The sequence below is a fragment of the Gymnogyps californianus genome, chromosome 6 (genome assembly GCF_018139145.2).
Source record: "Gymnogyps californianus isolate 813 chromosome 6, ASM1813914v2, whole genome shotgun sequence".
Lineage (NCBI taxonomy): Eukaryota > Metazoa > Chordata > Aves > Accipitriformes > Cathartidae > Gymnogyps > Gymnogyps californianus.
This window is the reverse complement of record NC_059476.1, coordinates 21,733,456-21,755,345: the sequence shown is the minus strand read 5'-3', so window position 1 is coordinate 21,755,345 and position 21,890 is coordinate 21,733,456. Positions and strand designations below refer to the sequence as shown.

The window sequence follows — 21,890 nt, the reverse complement described above, 5'->3', positions numbered from 1 at the left end:
AGGTCCATGTCCTTCTTATGCTGGGGGCCCCAGAGCTGAACACAGTACTCCAGGTGGGGTCTCACGAGAGCAGAGTAGAGGGGGAGAGTCACATCCCTCAACCTGCTCGTCACGCTTCTCTTGATGCAGTCCAGGATACGGCTGGCTTTCTGGGCTGCAAGCATACATTGCTGAGTCATATTGAGCTTCTCGTCAACCAACACCCCCAAGTCCTTCTTCTCAGGGCTTCCCTCAATCCATTCTCTGTCCAGCCTGTATTTGTGCTTGGGATTGCCCCGACCCATGTGCAGGACCTCGTACTTGGCCTTGTTGAGCTTCATGAGCATGAACTTTCCTCTTTAAAAACAAACAAGCAAACAAAAACAATCCAACTTTTCCCCCCACTCCCTCTGCAAACTGATTTAGGAGGCATGCTTCTTACTGAAGCATGAAGTTAGTTATTTACTTACATGAAGTAAGTATTGCTTCACTTTCTGGAGACAAAAGCTCTTTTTTTAGTCCATAAATTTTTTGCTATATTTTACTGGGCAATCAACAAACCTTCAAAACAGTGAGGGGTCTAACACCCTTTTTCCCACTGCACTGGTGGTTCCGTACATTAGCTAACATTCGATTCAAATGTCTAAACAGAGTAAGTACACATTGCTTATTACTGGCTCTTAATTTAGACCAAACTGAACGGCAGTCAAACACTTTGAGATAACACAGCATTTGGCAGTGACTGACCTTGAGAATCTGCCATCCCAGGATACCATAATAGGATACATAATAGGATACGTAAGGTCACCGCAACATTTATTTTTCTGTTTTTCTAGAACTGCTTTTTACTTTACAGTTGCCAGAATAAGAGATACAGAGAACTATGGACCTAGGTGATCTAGGCTCTGACTTTTTCCAAGACATCAGGTTGGCAGGTAGTTTTAATTCCTGCACAGTGCGCCGCAGGTTCCCTTGAGACAGCAGACAACTCACGTCTCACCTCCCTCTCTCAGTCCCCTTATCTGTGACAAGAGGGTGATAATTCCTTATTTACCGCTGGGCAGTACCAGGAGAGTGAATGCCCAGGAAGTGCTTGACAGTCACCTTGTGGGAGACACCACAGAATGCAAGGTGTTAAAAGCGAGGGAGTTCCTAACCCAACAAAATGCATTGCAGAGCCTTCAGAGATGCTCTTTCTCCCCACCATGTTTGCCATCTGCTACAAACGCACAGCCGCACTGGCATTCCTCTTGGGAACGTGCCCCTTAAAGCTGTGGGATCTGGCTTCTGCTCTTTAGGTGGCTCCACTACTTTCTTTTTTGCTTCAACGTTATTAGTTCTCCTCACTGATGCTTCAGCATGTCTAAAAGTGTCTGGGACCCTTGAAAGACCTTACTCTGTGGGGCACAGATGTTTGTAATAACTCCGCACATTTTTTAAGCAACAAAAGAGACCCATGTGTTTGTTGTCAAGGATACTGTAGCTAAGGACACTAGGCTGGGACTGTAGTAAAAAGCTCATGTGTTTATTTGCAGCAGAGCCTGTTTGTCCTGTCCAAATGCCAAGACTGAGCTCCTTCGACTGGTACCAAATAATATTGCAGGCTGCTGATCTGTTTGCTCTGTTTCGTTTGCAGCATCTCCAGTGGCCAGCAATCATTAAAAGCTAAGGGGCTGGTTGATGGTTTTTCAATCTATATCCATTTTCACACTGAAACAGACCACCATACCCTCCCCATATGTGATCATGCAATCCATACATCATCGCCTCTTCTTTTAGTTCCAGAAAATAAATCAATCTGTTCACACGGGTTGAGTAACAACACAAAAGTGAGTGGACAGAGTCACAACCACATCCACAATTTGGAAAATTTCCTTTGCCCTCTTTAATTAAGATTTAAACTACTGAGGAAATGAAAGAACAAGAGGAAGAAAAGGTTACTATATTTTACTCGTATGACCGTCTTGACTGTCTCAGACAGATGGATCCAGATAGATGACAGACAGATATAGACACAGATAGATGAATCAACAGGTCTAGCAAAGCAACAAAAGAATTGACTGTACTAATTTTTGCTGATCAAGCAGAACAGAGATCCCAAAACATCTTTTTATTTACTGTACGCTATTGCTTTCATTAGTTCCTGAGTGCCAACATCTCTAGAAGCATACAATACAATTCATAAAGAGAAAGACAAGGCAAACAAAAAGTTGTTGGATGGTGGGCGCTTTTTTGTGCAATACTGGTAACCTTTCTGCATGTGGTTCCTCAGCAGTAAATGCTACTCAAACAAAGCGATAAGCTCACTATACCATTTTATTTATGTATTCATATCTTGACCACCTGTTTTTCTGAAGCTCGGAAGTTTTTCACAACCCCACAAACTTGTTTGAGTGGCATTTTGTTGCTGAGGAAAGGGTCATGCAATGGGTAAATAGCGTCATTCTCTGAGTATTTTACTTTTCACGTTACAAGCCTTTGTACAGCATAAAACTGCCTCTGGCCCAACAGAGACAGATTTTTTTTCTTTGATTCCTGGACATAGAGGATTTGGACTCCAGGGTCAGGATTATAAAGCAGGCTCTGCTATGGCAGATCACGACAGCCTCCCAGGAGCCATGTGGTAGAGTCCAGGCAGTCCTATGGCTGAGATAAAGTGTGCAGCTCCAATTAATTCTGTGGGTTCAGCTCCCTGAGTCCCCAGTGAAAATCCCAGCTCAGGGCTTGCAGCAGTGGTTAAGACGACAACCCATCTACCTGTGCAGGAACAGTATTCAGGAGATAGCACATACTATTGCAACACTTGAATTCTCTTGGTTAAAAAAAGCAAAATGATGCTGAGGGAGAATCAATAAGAAGCTTCTCACAAGGAATTAAGAGACGGTGTCAAAATCACCCACTTTTAAAGCCAAAATCAGGACACTGGAACATGTTTCTGATAAACCCTGTGATGGCCGCATTAGCCACCCAGAGGGAGACATCAGTGCTTCACGGGCACTGCAGTTCATCCAGAATGGGGAAGCAGGAAATTTGGACTGCAGTTCCCATGACCTATCACAGCTGTGTAGAAGCTGAAAAATGTTGAAATGACTTTGAATTATTTTAGACTTTTTCAAAATTTTCCCGTGTTTTTCCTCCTGAGTATATGAGCCTGAATTTTTGCATGGTGATTGTCTCAAGCAAATGTGGGTTCTGGCTGCAATCACAAATGCTTTTCACAGATTAACTCACATAAGATATTTTAGTGTTGGCTTTACGCACCTAATATGCCTTACATTTCACATTGATGTTTAGCTCAATTGAAGGTAAATGCAGCCCCACAACGTGTCTTCTGCTCAGTTTTGGATTAGAACCTTGCAAAACCAGAATTACACACAATTTTTACCCCCACGCGTGTTTTGTTCCAGCTTTCTTAAATCACCACTCTACTGCATTAATGATGCTCAAGATACTGCACTGAGTTAAATGGTGAAGTTAAGATGTTCTTAAATCCATGGGACAATCTCACAACGAGTAAACACAGTCATAATTCAATAGAGTTGCACAGACTTCCATGCCACAGTTTAGCAAAGGGTTCCATTTTATGATCTAATAAACTATGTAAAAGGGAGCTGCAGAATATACACAGAATCCCTGGCATTTGCTTCCCTGTCTCCCCCCACCCTTTTGACTAATTTCTTGTAGCATAACTAAGCAATCTTTTTTCCTTTCCTTTGCAGATATACCCAGATCTTCCACAGCCGAACAGAACAGATAAAACGTTTTTTAGGCTGGCTCCAGAAGACCCAGATTCTGACTATCACCTTTTTGTATAAATATTTTGGGGTTCAGGATGAATAACACAAGGGCTGTTAACGATGGTTTTCCTTTCCTGAACAGTAAGAACTGGAGCTCAAACCGAAGCTTCACTGTGCACATTTCTAATCCATGCAGGAACATCACTGACCTTACTGTCTTTCTGGCCACCTCTTACAGCTTGGAAACTGTCTTAGGCATTGTGGGAAACATCTGTTTGATCGCTGTCATCGCCAGGCAGAAGGAAAAAGCCAACGTCACCAACATCCTAATTTCCAACTTAATAATTTCAGACTTGTTTATGTGTCTTGTCTGTCTGCCTTTCACTGTTGTTTACACCATGATGGACTACTGGATATTTGGGGAAGTCATGTGCAAAATGACCTCTTTCACTCAGTGCACATCTGTGACAGTGTCAATTCTTTCCCTTGTCCTTATTGCTCTGGAAAGACACCAGCTCATCATAAACCCGACTGGCTGGAGGCCAAGTATCTCCCAAGCCTATCTAGGAATTGGAGTAATTTGGACTTTAGCATGTCTCATGTCCCTGCCCTTTTTGACCACATCCATCTTGTCTAACGATTTGTACGAGCAGCTCTCACACATCATGAATTTTTCCACTGACAAGGCCATATGCATCGACTCGTGGCCTTCTGAGCAACACAGACTTATCTACACTACCACTTTACTGCTCTTGCAATATTGCATCCCGCTGTTCTTCATTATACTTTGCTACCTGCGTATCTACTTACGTCTACAGAAGAGAAAGGACATGTTTGAGAAGAGTGAATATAGCAACCGAGCAGTTCAGCTGAGAAGGATAAATATTTTGTTAGCATCCATGGTTGCTGCTTTTGCTGTTTGCTGGCTACCACTGCATGTTTTCAACACCATTGTGGACTGGAATTACAAAATCATTTCGCCTTGCCACCACAATCTGATCTTCTCATTGTGCCACCTGGTAGCTATGGCTTCTGCCTGTGTCAACCCTGTTATCTACGGTTTCCTAAATAGCAACTTCAAAAAAGAAGTGAAGTCACTAATTCTGAGCTGCCAGCATAATTCAGTAACTGCATCAATGGAAGAATACGATCATTTGCCTTTATCCACCATGCAGACTGAAATTTCCAAGGGCTCACTGATGTTGAACTGCAGACATAATTCTATCTAGCTAGTAGAAAACATTTCAGAGGGGTGCACTGACACCACACACCAATTATTACCTGTAGGTATAAAAAGTAACTGGTGATGTCATAGCTGGGAAGTGAACACGAACCCATTACTGCCTGATTTTTTGAAGAACAGGCAAAAGGAAGGTCGTAAAGGTATACAGTGTGAACAACACAAGTTGTTCGTGTCATCGAGATGGTACAGACATTGAGGAGACTGGGCTGACATATACGCGGCTGCTCTAACAGATCAGTAACTAAGCTGTGGCTGCCCATAGACTGACATGGAGTTCATCAGCTAAGTTCACATCTCTACCATGGCTGCAGCAGAAACCCAGACTTCCAGTTTCAGCACTGCAGGGTGCCAAAAGTTGCATTAGAGAAGACTCTCTCAGTTTTTCAGTATTAGTAAGATTTTTATGCACGGCTGACACACCAGTGGAACAGAGATATGTAAATACATAAATTTTTGTACTTTACCAACTCTCACAGCCCATTAGGTAACAGCAATCTTCCAGCAGATCTAGTTCACATCAAACAACTGGATGTTTGTACAAAACTTTTCTCTCTGTCATATAGGCTTGGGAACAACCATTGCCTCTGCAAGTAGGAACACAGACCAATGACCCTGGTATGTAAAGAAAACAGTTATTTATTGAGGGATGGTGGCAAATGAAAATGTTACTTAATGGATTAAACTCTTAAAACACATTGAGATGATGCTGACCACTGTTTTTAAGCAAATGAAAAACAGTTGTAGATCTACACGGAAACGAGTATGGTTGACTTTGCAATTCCTGATGCTGTCAGTCACAAAGCTCTGCAATGCTAAAACTGCATGATGGTACAAGGCGGCTGGATTACCAAACTTGTTCCAGGTCTTGGTAGCAAGATGTCACTTCTGCTTCAGCAGCTCCTTGGTACTTTAATTGCAAAGTATCTCATTCAGAAGGTCAGAATGGGCATGAAAACATGTTTGTAGAAACTGTCTTTTCAGAGTGGGTATGCTCCCAAAGAAATAAGCATATGCATGGTTGCTTTCAGTTTCCTGTTAAAAATAAAACCAGATGTCAGATACCAGTCCCACTCACTGGCATCAGCAAGAGATGGAGCTGAAATTCCAACTAATCAGTAGAAGGTCAATGAAAACACACAAGTGGAATCCAGGTCGGGTTGAAGCCAAGCTACATGTAAATAGGTAGTATTGTCAATTGCTCTACTAAAGTGAGGGTCATGGTTTTTTTCACATCTGTGGTATTTTCAGTCTTTGTCCACAAAACCTACAAACCATAAACTCATTTTAACTTCTGGAGCCAGAGGCATTGCTCAGTGACTACTGAGACACCAAGAAGTAGGTATGTCCAAGAAGCCCATACTGAGGAACGGATTAAAAAAAGGCAGCAAGTGTAAAAAGGAGACCAACTAGGTCAATGCTAAAGAAATATGGAAGCATATTCTGTCCTGAGTTGTTAAACTAACCGTAGCAGAAGACTGGACTAGGTGACCACCTGAGGTAATTTCCAACCTGAATTATGCTATGATAAGCAGTCGTTGCTCATTGTAGTCAAGGAGTTTGCATTGAGTTGAAGCTATCCAATGTACAGTTATGCAGACAGCTAGAAATCCCTTAGCTGGAAGCTCTCTGATTAGACAAAATGGTAAATAGTTAGGTGAGGAAAAAATTCTTCCCATGCTGTCATCCGACAGGCAATACAGATGTTGGACGGAGTATCTGAAGACAAAAGCAAACCCTCATGCTATAAGGTAGCAAGAGCTGTCAACAAGTATGAGATCATATCTTCAGCTGGCAGAAATGGGAGTTAATCCCTTGCCGTGAACTGGGTTCACAGAAATTGGTGGCAAAACTTCACATTTGGACTTGAATTCTTGTGTGCAGTCTTAAGGCAGAAGCTGTTTTGATGCAGCCACCCTTCTAATTCTGGGCAGAACCTGTATATCTCAATAAGAGAGTTCACATGCGATTACCTTTTGTATCTTCCTCAATTATCTGGCAAGACATTGTTGCTTCTTTCAAATGGACTTTGGCTTTCTTTTTTTTCTTTGTTACTTGCCACAGTATGATGAGAAGTTGTTTCTCTTGATTTGTTTATACACAGTCATTTCTAGACTGGACATTGAGTCTATTATAAACACAGAACAAGAAGACTCTCATTTTATCTTATATGCAGCTTGAAATTTGCTACTGTAGCTGAAACCCGAACTGATACAACCATGCGATGCTGAGTAGTACAAAATACAGTAACTCCTCCTCATCAGCTTGATTAATACCAAAACTGTGTTGTATTATTTAAGGGCTTATATACTGCTTAAACTTTGTAGCATTTTTGTATTTAGGATCAATTTCATCCAATTAGCCTTGAGTAATTCTGCTTGTTTCCTGCACTTGTTATAATTCCAACATTTAATTAACTAAAGTGTGTGTCAAGCTATCGTAAGAATATTCTGCTTAACGTGAACATAGAAGATTATCTGATTTATGATCTGAAGTACACAACTTTTCAAGTACCAGTGTCTTAAATGGAAACACAATTACCTTCAGAATTTGTACTTCCATGAACATGTCTTCGTTGCTAGTTCTAAGCGAAAACTTTTTGATAGAGCACTTACAGTATGTCAGAGACCTGCCACTAGAGCTACGCATTTGCATTGTGCATCAGGTCCCAGTTCTTCCTGCAAAGCACAGAAATATCAGCAGGGTCTGACTCTTTGTTTAACTGTAATTCATGTGGCCATTTGTGTCCGTGATCACAAGTAAATATATAAAGCAAGCAGATCCAACTTTACAGTAACCCAGACAGCCACAAATGGATGTATCTTCCTCTAGTGATTAAGGGAAGTGTCAAGTTTGGAGTCAAGTACTGTTTATTGCTAACAGACTTTGGACTGGATAAACAAAAGGATTTAAACACTAAAAGCCACCAAACCGCACCCATACATTTAACTGCAAAAATTCAGATCCTCAAAACTCCCAACCAGCTGCTGCCTATCCACCTACTTATGTACCATCCTGAGGTACGTTTTTCAACCTCTAAAATTCCCTAGGTAACTAAAACTTTAGAGTAAACCCAGAAAAAAAAAAAAGATATCTAAGTTCCAAAGGACTAAATATCTATGCCACGTGTAAGCCCTATCTTTATTTACACACTAGTCATCCTGCTGACACAAATAGCTGTAATAGGAAAGGTGCCTTTATCACCACCTCTTCTTTCTGTGTGGACATCAAGGCTTATGCAGCTGTGCACAAATGCAGTAGAGGATATTACACTGCTAGTTTTTAAGAACTGCTTTAGCAACTGTTCCCTGTTCCCCTTGAAAGCAAAGGCACAAGGCTGGATGCAATTATGCCTGCATGGTTGAAAGAGACTTTTTTTTTGTCACTTTGAGGCTTTAATGCAACCAAGGGGGCCTATGTCTCTCTGGTCCCAGCAGAGAGTAACAGAACAGAAATAGCTTACGTACATCTTATCCATTTGTAAATAACAAATAAGGTTCATGTCTAAGAAGGATCATGCATTTTTGTGTTTATTGTATACAGTGATGTTTTTGAGTATGCTCTTTACAAAGTTCTGCTACTGAGTTTCAAAAGCAATGTTGGGGAAATATGCAGGCAAATCGTTGTGCAAATCGTGAGTTCATACAATTCTAAGACCTTACCCTGCCTTTTTTTTTTAAGCTTTTTATAATCCTGCCTCTTGTGACATGTTGTAAGAAGATAGTAAGGTTTTCAGAGCAAGAAAACAACTTATTGCAGTGATGTAAGTGGCACACTATTGGGAGTCTAATAACTACAAATAAAATAACATTGCCTGTATTACTTCACTTCTCTGTGCCTGCTTCTGTAAAATGGCATACTACTATTCATAGTATGAAGTACATAAGATTTAGTTCTCAACTAGTGTTTATCAAGAGAAACCAAGTTATACTGTATGATAAGAGCTATTGATATATGAAGGATTAATAGCTTGATGCATTATTCCTAAGGACAGACAACGGTGCAGCACAGCCAACCGAGGAAGAGAGGACAGGCTAAGTATCAAAACTTCAACGTAGGACATTGGGATATTCCAATGCCAGGACTCCACTCATCTTCACAGACTTCCCAGATTGCACAGGAAACTGGGTCCTGTGTGGCATAGTCCTGAACTCTGACCAGAACCCCAACCAGAAAGTAACCAAGACTGCTGAGATGAAGACCAATGTGGGACATTTATCAAAATTTTATTGAACCTCAGAAATGCTTTGATCGGGTTAAAAGAATTGGCAAATTTCTCTGACCTGGGTTACCTGCCTCAACAGAAAGTAAGCCAAGGTACTAGAGATGACCACAGGTTGTGCTATAACCAGGTTATGTTTATTACATTTACACACACAAGGAAAGAGTGCAATAGCAGTATCTGCTGCCTGCCTGGCATGTTGTTGTATGTCATAAATGCAATGTAATCATCAACAGTGGTTGGTAATGATGTTGTGACAGGAGTGAGTCGGGTCTGCACCGTAGGTTTGCTATTTGCAAATGCAGTGTACACACAAATATGAAGCATGACGGTTTAAGAGATCCTATTGTAAATTAAGACATCACACCCTAAAAGAACCCCTTAAGGGATCCTTACTTTGACGTGTGTCTTCTCACAAGATTACCTGACATCTCTTTTACAGGCCATTCTCTTCAAATTTCTAATTCATTAAATACTGGCCTCAAAATCAGACCAGTATTGATTTCAATGGGAAGTGTTGTTGCTTAGCTCCATGGGTAATCTGGGTTTACATTTTATGAGCATCAACATCCACATAGCTTTTATGACCTCCCCTCGCTTTCTCAGTTTGCTTTACAAAGTCACTACTTTGAACTCAGGAAGTCAAAAGAAGAATAAGCCTGAGATTCATACTTTTGTATAATGCCTTTTCCTGCCAGACAATGCTCATTAGGCCATAGTCAGAATTGTTTTGCTGTCCTTCCAATAAATGCTTAGTAAACACAAAGCCCAGCAGCAGCACAGAGATTATATGATGGAAACCTGGGATGAAATTGAATTCCAGAGTTTTTTTTTTTTTAAAAAAACTTAAATTGATGAGACCCTACCACTCATTTGTAAAAAATGCTCAGTTATAGTGCTATAGTATTCGTCCGATATGATACGAAATACTTTGTTCAATAGCAACTATAATACAGATTACCAGCCATAATACTAAAAAAAATTTAGTCACAGTACACAGAAAATACAGCACTGCACATTTTTTCTACCTATTGGCAAAATAGGATGGGTTATGTTAAACATGGTGACATAATAAGTATTTTTTGTAGAATATCACAAATGCAAATACAGCCTAATTTTATTAGCCTCAAGATGCAACCTCTGGCAGCAGAAAGATTTTGTCAGTCAAAAGCTATGATGACATAAAGAACATGAAACTTGCACTTTAACTCTTAAAAATAGGGCTAAGTTTTGTCCTTAAAGTCCCAGATAAAAATTTCTGTCCTTTGAATGTAATAGTTTTAGCTCGTGAATTACTGTGTCCCTTATCCAGACTATAGGAATACAAAGTCTCCCTGTTGGCAGCTAGTGGACAAATACTACTTCATCATTCATAAATATTTATCTTGATTCCATTTTATTACGAGGTGACTGCATGTAGAATGCACTCATCCCGTGCTGCCTGTAGTAAGGTAACGAGCATTGATTCATCTAGTTGATAGGCTGACTTAATGACTAGAAGTAATTACATGTACCATATATTTCTTTAATTTCACCACAGATGGTAGAAAAGTTCCTGATGTCCTGAAGACCAATGTAACCACTTTCTGAAACACACTGCATTCACAGCAGAGACAGCTAAAAAAACACTGGAAAGTTCTGGTCTCCTCAGCATGTATGTTAAACTCACAGGAATTAATAAAGTCAAGCAGAGAGTTTTGTTCAAACTAATGGCAAATACACAGACTGCTTCAGGAGCATAATGTACATGCACCCCTTGGGCCTGTGTTTTGGGAAGGCTCACAGGATTCAAAGATAGCAGAAGCTGGCTGGCACTGTGGTTAAGATTTTTAAAGCTGATGAAATCATCTAACACCAGTTCCATTTAAAATTCAGTGTGTACTCAACTCCATTCATCAGACACAGAGCTATACTGCTGCAAATTGTGAAGTGTCCTTTCATAATAACCCACATTTCCACAAGCCACCACAGAAGTCCCACATGGCACATGACAACGCACACAGGCATGCACAACTTCACACCAAGCAAGCTAATCTTCACTAGCAGACCAAAAGGTCTGCTATTAAATGTACAAACTGCTAATATAGTTCCTCTCCCTCAGAAATAGTCTCTTAAACATGGGTCTTAATAGGATAAATATATTCCCTGTGCATTGCAAGGGAAAGCTTCATGGCAGTGTAGTTGCATTCTGTGTCTGGGTGAGTTGCGTACAGACAGCAGGGCAGAGAGGTGCTGAATAAGGAGTATCTTATTATTTGTGGGAAGGAAGCAGGGAATTATTCGGCTGAAACAAAAGCAAGTGTTCTACCCGTACTCAGAGCAACAGGCAACATATTTGCAAACAAAACCCTGGTTCAGCACATGCTCAATTCTTTGCATTGCAAATTAATATATTACATTTCAGATTTGCAAAGATTAAGCTTTAAGTGAGGACAATATGAGGCTTTATGCTTCAAAACATTTTCACTGATCAATTTTCCACAAACCACAATCAGTTAGAACAACAATATGCAAAGCATTCCAGGATTAAACTATGTGTATATATGATGCCCACATAATTTCTCAGGATCTGGGCTACGGAACAAGAGTACGCTATACATTTTAAAAGTCATTCATTAAGAAAATCCACTTTATTTTGACAATTTGCAGGCAACTACTTACAAGGATGAAAAACAGTCCCTCATCCTGCAAACAGGTTGAATGCAGTAAAAAATTTGTTTACTTAAAATTATGTCAGGAATAGAAGTAGCTTGGTTTTAGACTTCCTTCTATGCAGTACTTCCTAGGTTAACACATTATCTTCACTAGAAAGAACATAAAGAAACAGTAATGATAAACACCGTAAAGCACACATGAATGCACTATTGAGACTGGACTAAGTAAATGGTATGATTTTATGCAATCTGGAACAGCTAACAGCTTCTCTTAAGTATAATAGGAAGGAATGTGCCTTTATTTCAACCAGCTTAACTTGGTATCACTTTTTACAAATAGAATTCACATGAAAGAGGTAGTAGCAGGCATCTGTGCATACAGAGAGAGTATTTGAGCATAAGGAACAGATTTAAGACATTAACCTTGTATCTAGGAGATTACATAAAGTCTTTATTAGTATTTTTAGACCTGGAAACAAATCAATTGATGCTGTTGCTATCATTCAGCCATCAGCTAGACTGGCTGCATTCATTTTTGTTTCTGTAGTCTGTTATTACAGTTAGGGAATGAAAATAACCACTGTGATGCTTATTTTAAGCGTGCTTATCAGTGGCAATCTCCCATTTTATACTAAGAGCAAATTATGTTTAATATTTCCTTTTATAACTAAATAAAAATTAATAAGAGGTATGGGGCCAATAAGTAGTACCAGCTTCCAGGAACATCCATTCTTTATCAATTTTTTTTTTTAAATAGCATTTATAATATCTATTCAGGAAAACACTGTCAAGTGTTTTAATAGAGGTTTACAAATCACTGCCCTGTTAGGAAACAATATCTGTGTTGCATCCTCTGTTAACATGCATTAATTGCTAATAACTACCAGCAGCATGGCTTACAATGAGTTCCAGGCCTCCCAGTGCCATCATGGTACACAGAAATTAAGTGTAGGCAGCTACAGAGAACTCTATTTCCAGCTGCAGGAGCACAGTGACTTAGACACCACTGGATGTTTTCCTACATGCCACAAGCATGTGCATGGATATGCACACTCATTCGGGGCTGCAGACACACAGCCACAGAGCACCTACTCTTTGCCACATGAGACAGCAATGATGTGCAGATAATTAACTCCTGGGAACAGAATACACTAACAAATTAGATAGGTTTACGCCTTACCTTTCTCTTTTCAGAGCCCTGAAGACACAGGTAGATAATTTTGCTTATCTACCTGTGCTACAAATACAGGTCTCTGCTACTGCAGAAGCTGTGCAGGGAAGTGAAGAAGGTCTCGCATGCACTGCCTATACATCAGCTACTCAGCAGTCATACGAGGGTGTAGGGGAAGGGTATTGCCTTGCCCAAGCTGCTGATGCACATCTAATGGAGCAGGCCTTTGGGGAAGCACAGGCTGGGCAGCACCTGCTTTGCAGACAGCAGCAGGGACTGGGAAGATGAGTGGCTCATTGGTGGTGACGAGACCGAGGGGATTCTGGACATGGCCACAGTAGGATTTCAGGCAGACCAAGGAAGTGGCACAAGACAGAGGTCTAAGGTTAGAAAGAGCTTTGAGGATCCCATTTTGGGATATAGGTGCCTAAGCTCCATCTAAATCTAATGGTAGATTCAGCTCCAAGGTGACATGCCAAAGTCATGCAGGGAGTTTGTACCTGAGCAGGTGTTGAACCCAGTCCTACACCAGCACACTAATCAATAATCCACTTCCACCTTAACTGTGCCTGAATCTCTGCAAACTGCAGCCCCAGCATCTTCAATCCAGAATAGACTCAGGGAGCACTGAAAAGGAGATGGGAAAAGGAGATGGGGCTGTACAAGGTGACCTGAATAAGGATGGGCAGTCACACAATTAGAACAATTCCCCTTCTTTGGGAGTCACTTGATTTTATAATTAACTTAGTTTAAATTAGTTCATTTCTTGCAGGCTCTGTAGTACTAATGAGCCATCCAGCCCCTGAGGAACACGAACCTGTGCAGAACTTGCTGGATATACTTTCATACAATTTTAATTCTTATTTGCTTAACCGTCAGACCTCCTCAACCACACCTAAAGAAAACATATCTGGTTTTGTATGTTCTGCCTATCCCCATAAGAAGAGTACCCAAGAGGTACAGTCAGCTGAAGACAGAGGCCTGATTTTTTTAACTAATTAACATCAGATAACAGATATTCCTGCTTTCAGCGAGAGACAGCGTAAGTCAGTGTGCAATTATACAATATGTTGGATCCAGGTGTCATGCTGGTCTCTTCCTAGCTTTCTACCCATCCACTTGTTCATCATCCCATATGCTGTGACAGTACATCCCAGCAGAGCTGGGAACTGGATAGCTGAACTGACATGCATATAAAAATAACACTCAAAAATAAACATTCTAAAAAGAAAACTTGTTATTTTTAACCTTGTCTTATTGTTGATCCAGTTAATGCTGTGGCCCTGTAAATAGTTATATCACCACAAGTAAAGAGACAGTGACCTTGCAGCACGGAAAAAAGCAGAGAAGTGGGAATGTTGAGGACTGGGATTTCTTAAAACAGCTTCACCACCAAAGTCAACATTGTGCCTAACTAAACCTTCGGACTCTGGATTTGTTCTTTACCCATACTAAGGGGAGTGTGGTCAGAACCTTCACAGAACCACAGAACAGCTGAGGTTGGCAGGGACTTCTTGAGGTCATCTTGTCCAACCCCTGAGCTCAAGCAGGGTCACCATAAGCAAGTTACCCAGGACCATGTCCAGATGGGTTTTGAATATCTATATGGATGGAAATTCCTCAACCTCTCTGGGCCACCTTGTTCCAGTGCTGCCACCTTGCATAAGCAAATGTAGCACTGCTTCATCTCACTGTCTTAAGCTACAATCTTCATCACATGAAGATCAATATGTCTGCACCAATTGTGATGGGATGTCACTGATTTACATCAACTGGAAGTCTGTCCCCTACTTTGTTTTCTTTCATGCCAAGTTTCTCACTAGTATTTGAAACTGCAAATTCAGCCCTAGTTCAGCTGCAGACTTATTGCCCATCTGGGGTCATGTTAGCTCACAGGCCAAGATGGAGTGTTAAGTTTGATCACAGAAGGTAGTGCCTTTGAACTTCTTATTGAAATTTAGGCCTAACTTGCATAATTCTGTTTCCTTACAACAGCAGCTTTTGTTTGGTGGTGGTATCTCATTAGACAATACTGAATGTATAACCACAATGACATTAACTTCAAAACCTGAGACAGAACAAAGTTTTTTTTTTTAACTAAAATATGAACAAAAGCTCAATGACAAACAGTTTCATTGGGAACCTCTGTTTGAACAACTCTCCTTTTAAGATCTGTTACTTGTTGCTTTATTTCATATTCTTGTAAATACCTTCATGATTAAAATGTGGTGGTATTTTCCACTTTGCCATTTATATTTGTCAGAGACTTTTTTTCCTGTTGGGTACAATATGAAGTTCATGGGTCTCATTTGCCAGGGTATTCTGGTGTAAGGACATGGCAGCCAACAGCAGGAGTGAAGGTCATGTCTGGTACTTTCATAACAGAAGGATCATGCTTGTCTTCTGTTACTTTAAGGAGATCATCCCTGCAGCCACTTGAGCAGTGCTACAATCCAAACCTTTAGGGAATGGACTGGATACATCAGACCAGCAAAACGTCAGCTTATCTTTTCCTCTGCTGGGGTCTTATTTTTTAAAAGCAATTTTTTTCCCAAGCTGCCCTGATTAGATAGTACTAATAACATTAAGTTAAATTGGTTCCTTGGGAGATGTCCCAATTAAATGGCTATCCTAATTAAGCACATCCTGATTAAGCAGATGATCCTATAATTATAATAATAGCATGTAATAAAAACTGGCCCATAGTTTTGTTCAGACAGAAAGCATTTTGCAAGCCTTATTTACAGGAACCACTTCATCCAGAATTGAAACACAACCAGCTCTTGAGTGAAGTGCTACATCTGTTTAACAATGTTCAGTAGAACTAAACAGTCCTTCAGAGCAGGAAATGAAAAATTCTGCACCATACTGACAATGCAGACAATGTTATGATAAGGCAGAAGGTACTTAGCATATAATTTGGATGAAATATTTTCACTGCTCTTATCAGAATTACTGCAGTATTTACAATTGCTGCAAATGATCACAAGTGCACCCAAAAGCATGTTTTATAGAAGCTTCTAATACAAAGGTTTAGATTCCATACTAAATGGAGGAAAAGTACCCCCTGTTGAACTTTTGCCTTCTAAATTCTGAAAAAATCTGTCATTCCTATATTGACACTTTTCTCAGCTTACAACACTGAGGAGAGTGCAGCCCAAGAAGCCAGATACACAGTCTGGTAGAAGTACTAATGAGAATAAACTAGCAAGTCTGTTTTCTCCGATGAGCTGTAAAGCTGAGATCCTGACCCTCTGTACTTATTGAAAATGTATGGCATGTTTTGAGTGCTACTGTGCCAGAAGGAATTCCTACTGTGTGTTTTGGATGCTGTTCATGTTCCAGCTTGCATAATTGTATTCTGCTGGCTCAGTTCCTCTCTGGATCACAGTGGAGTATGACAGCCTCATTTTTTAGTTTGTCCTACACAACACCATAGAGAAGATGTTAAGTAACTCTCAGTAAGTAATGAGAGTTGGATAAACAAATCTGAACAAACATACTTAGTTATTAAAATTACTCTTTTTTTTCCCCTTAGTGACCAAAGAGCAGAAACAAGGAGTAAACATGAAGCTCAAATGCTCAGAAGTGTCAGCTGATAAAAACTGAGTGAATACATATGTAAGTAGCCATGAGCTGATAAATTATCATTGAACAGAAAAATTGGTAAAGTCCACCACAAATCATTATTCCAGGGAGTATGTAAAACAACTGTCTATATCTCTCCTGATTGTCCTGCCATTGTCATGTCTGAGCACTTGAGTGCTATAGAGATAGTGCAATATCTGTTTATTCAATATTAGTTCAATATTGTGTGGATGTGGAGTCTTTAAGCTATGCACCATAACCCTGAGGACCACAGTCTGATCCCTGCTCAGACTCAGGAATATTTACAATGCAGGTGCACAAGGTGCATTGAGGTGCTGCTCTCCACAACATCAAGGTGGATGCCTGAGTCCATCTTCTGAGGTACCATAGCATCCTTTGAAGAAAGCCATGGTTGCTGGTGCTGCTAGACGACAACGTAATGCTGCCCTTCCAGCATTGCAGTGAGCTCATAACATGAGGCAGCTATGAGAAGTGCAAATGCAATCTGAGGATGCGTAGAGCAACATAATTGCAATATCTGACAAAAGTGTCATGCAAAGACCTCATGCAGAGTACAGAGATCCACACTGAGGAAAGATCTACAGAAACCAGGACAAACTGCAAAGTAAGGTTACTAGGATCAGAGAAACAGCCAATCTATATACCAAAAATGACTAAAGGAGCTTTGCTATTCAGGCTGCAATTGTCATTTGTATCTGCATCAAGCAAATTAAATCAGAGAGAAAGAAAAGGCAGTTCAGGCAAAGGGGCAATATTAGCATGAAAACAAGCTAATTGAGGGCTTGAAACTGGAAGGCTTTCATTGAGATACCTCCTAACCCTATTACCTTTAAAAATAAAGCCTGGTTAGCCAGTAAACAAGCTTACCTGGTGCTGTAGCAGATGATAGCTGTAGACCAGCTGTTACAGTCCTGTGCTTTGCTGCCAGCTATTTGTGATATCAGACTGACCACTGCAATCTCAATGCCAGCCTTACTTGAAGTCTGCTTCCTTTATCCCAGCCTGCCAAGTCACTAACCTCTCCATACCTTGATATGACTTTCTGAGACAGAGAAAAAAATCAACAATTTTGCAGAAGCTACCTGTGGGCAAGCTTCCCCAAGATGGCATTAGCTTAGGCTACCCTCCTTTTTAAGGAACTAGCATAGATCTTTTGGCAGTTCACAGAAACACAACAATCACTCCCTGTTCCCTTCAGGTAAGGCAGGAAATTCTTCTTTTTGGGTAGAAATATACCTTGAAGTTTCCAGATCACCAGATGCATATTTCTATAAGTAACATGTCTCAGAATAGAATACCTAAAACAAACAAAACAAAAAAACCAAACACAAACCAGTAAAGAGCTTTTAGTTAGATCTCCAACAATAATGACTCTATGGGGAAATACACTAGGCTTCAGTAGTAAAGACTATACTAGTTTCCACCTCTTTTCAGACTTACTTTCCCCAGCAACTCACCTAAGAGCCCCATGTCCAGCCCTTTAAATAGCATAAATGAAGGGCAAGTCTTCTGGGCCTCTCCCTGGCAATTAACCCTCAATCAATTATCTTAGATTGGAATTACATGAAGTTTGATTTTCTCACCTCTCCATGCCCTGATGTCTCAGGTGGTGATTTTATACCCAACTGTTCCCAATAAACTGCAATCAATGTGCTTCCTGATTTTATTACTTTTTTTCAGCATTAAAGATAGTAGAAGTGCATCATACTTAAAAAGCTACACTCTGCAAAACATGGGGCAATTTTTTGCAAGCATTAATAAAGCCTCACAACAATCTTGAAAGCAGGGCAAAGGTTATGATAGATGAAGTGGCAGCTACCCCAGGAGGGGAGGCTGGAAGAGTGTTTTGTTTTAAAAAGCCTGTTTCCAGGCAGTCAGAACTTGCCCAGCCTTTGGGAATTAACATCTGGTTGAATTAAAACCAGATTTTCAGCTGCTGTAAAGCAGCAGAGCACCATTGGAGTCAGTGAAACAGGCTTCACTTGTGTGAATGGAAATGGCTTCTGCAACTCTACAAAGTCATTATCATGGGGGAAGCTGGGCCAAAGCCAATTTTGAACCATCCTGAAGTACACTTAGTTAGCAGGTTATTTCATTTTTCATTTCACTGAGGCATCCTGAATTGGGAGCTCAGGCATGAAGAAACAGGTTATTTTTTCTACATATACATCATCAAGTGCATCTGTGTTACAAATTATTTTTGTTCTGTCAAAATAGTGATCCTTTTCCACCTACTGTAAGTTGAGATCTGCTCAGATTTCCATTCCTAAGTGATTCCATGACTGCTGAGAATTTTGTCCTTAAATCAGGATTTCGTTTTCAAAGGAACCTCATAATTTGGAAGTAACCTTAACAGCGCTGTCCACTATTCATGCGAACCTGCTGGTTTTTTCTCCAAACAATATTTTGTCTCACAGTCTAAAGATCAAAGTTTGTTTGCTCCTAACAGTACCACTCTTGTAGGATGGACAAAGGCTAATGTTTCCATTATTATATTACAAAAGACATTGTGCAGACCCTGTTTTCTTCAACGGGCCTTCTGTTAAATGGTAAGAGCTTCAAAACTTGAGGTGAATTTTCCTGTCTGCCTTACACACCTTTGGAAAATGGGGCCCCATTCCTCCATGTGCTGTGACAAAAATATTATTATTATTATAGCCGTTGTCTTGGGAAGAGGCATGAAAGACTAGAATAAGCTTTATTTCTGAATTGAAACCTCAGCCAGCATGAACTGGGCTTTCTATTTGTTTTCCAGTGACCTGGGTTCAGATTTTGGGAGGCCTGGTGCTAAGCGTGCTACAGGTGGCAAAGCTAGGTTTGTGCTCGTGATTCTGCTCTTCTGCTCAGGCAGACTGAGTGACTGGGTGCTGCTCTAGTTTAACTGTCTTCAACCCGTGTGGTCTCTGTGGATCATCTCTGCCGGGAGGAGTGACAATGAACTAGTCACAGTATGTATGTTACCAGTATTACCAATCTCACAAATGAGACTCTAAGACACCCTTAATTAATAGATCGGTTTTAAAAAAATCATCTGGTGTACCCAGATAACGCCAACATCTTCTGATCACATAGCCTGGGCTGTGTCAGAGCAGAAGTAGAAGCAGACTTCATATGGCATAACTGTCCAGCCTCTGCCCTAAGCAATAACACATGGGAACCACAAACAAGAGAAGCTGAGCTCTCAGAGCATGGTCAAGACTGCAGAGTGGGAAACCACTCTAAGGACTATGTCCCGGTATTCACATGCAAATCATTTGGGCCTTTAGAAGTAAAAATCTTGTGTTGCATATGTTTATAGGGCAGACATATAACACAATCTATAGGAAAAGCAGGAGCCAGGTAGTGATCTGCCAGAGCTTGCACTAGCAGATCCTTCTGGAGGGTCCCTTCACTTTGCTGTTATTCAGAATCAACTTCTGTCTATTTACTATGACAAGCACTTTATACACATACATTTATTTATTATTAGAGGTGCTTAGCCTCCACACCTCTTATTAAAGTCAATGGGAAAAGAAAGTTTTGTGCAGCTTTCTGCTCCGACTATAGGTCATGATCTTGAGAAGATGTTAACTGGACCCCAGAAATCCAAGAGAACTTCAACAAAGTCCATGGTGTTCAGTCCTAGCATTGAATCTGTCCAGACAAATCAGCTACCAGGATTGGAGCCCAGACAAGCTCAGATGTTAATAAATCATTTTAAAGTGAGCTATTTCTGGGGTAAGGTTTCAATTTCCTTTGCACACAACATCAAAGTCTCATTGATAGCCACATGCTAAAATTAACAAGAAACATGAGTATGTTTTTTCAACTGGCTTATTCTAGAGGAAAATGGGAAATATTTTAAGAGCTATGTTGCAAGTTCAGTCTGAGTGTCTTGACCCCTGGGATTATTTAGCCTTAAGCCTGGATGTAATAACTTCACCCTGCCCTCAAGACAGAAATGTTGTTGTGCTTGTAGGATGTCTGTCTCAGCACAAACTTTTGAGACTTCAGAATATAATGTCTCCACTGATCATCAGGTGAGGGAAGTGTCATAACAAGTGTTATAACAATTAGTGGAACAACCTCCCTCATTAAACCGACTCACAAACAAGTATTTTTAAAAATAATTTTGGCTTCACTTTAAAAGGCTGCTGGCTTTTGCAAAGTAGGACCTGTGGTGTTCTAGGTAGGACCTAAACTCTCAGTTCCTTGGCTGGCAACTCACAAAACCTGCAGGCTGTATGCAGACATACAGCTATTTAACTGCTGTGTGGGAGGGACGTCTTGCAGGTTATTTGTTACATTGCCACCTCATCAGGTAGCTTCACATGTCAGGTCCTTACAGGTCACCTTTGCACAGGAGGAAAAAGGTAAGCATAACTAACTTTATTTATACATTATACACAAGTCCTTGAAAAGGATTGGTTACAAACACAGATGATTTGAGAGTTGTGAGACAGTCCAAACATCAAAACTCGGTTCCCAGGGAGCAATAAGTCTCAAGAGCTGGTTCCAAGTAGACAGAAAGACAAATCCTGCCACAGCTCTATCCAGCGCGGTGGCAGGTTCCTTTAGAGCTCAAACTCCATTGCCTGATTCAGGGAGTGTCAAAAACCAAACAAAGCTGTACCACATGGTGAATCTTGCCCTGTATGTTTTATAAAATTTACTTACCTGCCAGCAGACTTGATGTCTGTCAAAACCTCCAGTTCTAGGAAGTGAGGATTTCAATTTACCCAGAATACAGAGAGCACAGGGACAGTGACAGCACAACCTTCCACTTCCCTGACATGGTGCTGTTCTTACCCTGGGAATGGGACACGGGCCTACCTTTTCTTGGTCCCTTTGACACTCGTGTCACCCTAGGATTGATTCTGATGAAAGTTGTTTAGAGACTGCAAATATTTACCTGGATCCACAATAAAAGAGGGAGACGCAGTTGGCAGAGTACCAGCCTTGGACCCGGGAAGATGCAATTTTGTTCCTTGCAGCGTCACAGGTTTCCTGTGTGACAACAGGCACAGCCAAGCCCTGCTGTAGGGAGTAGCAACAGTCCCCATATTCACCCAGAGGTGAAATGTAACAGGGCTTTACACACACAAGGAAGTATTCAGATACCACAATAAAGGTGTTGTGTAAATACCTCCAGGTAACAGCAAGAGATGTTTGTTCTGCATGATTATCATTATGACATCCAAAATGCACCGCACCAGATTTATTTATCAGCAAGACACAATCATAAATACATGATGCCTTTCAAGCACTGTGACATTCCCTTCCTGCAGATGGCTGGAAA

General features: G+C 40.6%; 1 protein-coding gene and 1 long non-coding RNA gene across 3 annotated transcripts; one reads left to right on the top strand and one right to left on the bottom strand.

The window, feature by feature from the left end:
- Positions 1-2,519: 2,519 nt before the first annotated feature.
- Positions 2,520-17,891, bottom strand: LOC127017980 (uncharacterized). Of its 2 annotated transcripts, none has more exons than XR_007766668.1 (3): positions 17,849-17,891; positions 17,480-17,654; positions 2,520-2,736 (listed from the first exon to the last, which is right to left on the bottom strand). It is a non-coding gene; the product is annotated as an uncharacterized LOC127017980 (long non-coding RNA). The 2 variants fall into 2 exon arrangements; XR_007766667.1 differs by lacking the exon at positions 2,520-2,736 and adding an exon at positions 5,617-5,991.
- Positions 3,812-4,945, top strand: LOC127017979 (neuropeptide Y receptor type 4-2-like). Its single transcript, XM_050899314.1, has one exon. It carries the CDS (start codon positions 3,812-3,814, stop codon positions 4,943-4,945), a length of 1,134 nt encoding a protein of 377 aa, XP_050755271.1.
- Positions 17,892-21,890: the final 3,999 nt, after the last annotated feature.

Coding starts and splice junctions, on each gene's coding strand:
- LOC127017979 (XM_050899314.1), top strand. CDS start 3,812: ATGAATAACACAAGGGCTGTTAACGATGGTTTTCCTTTCCTGAACAGT.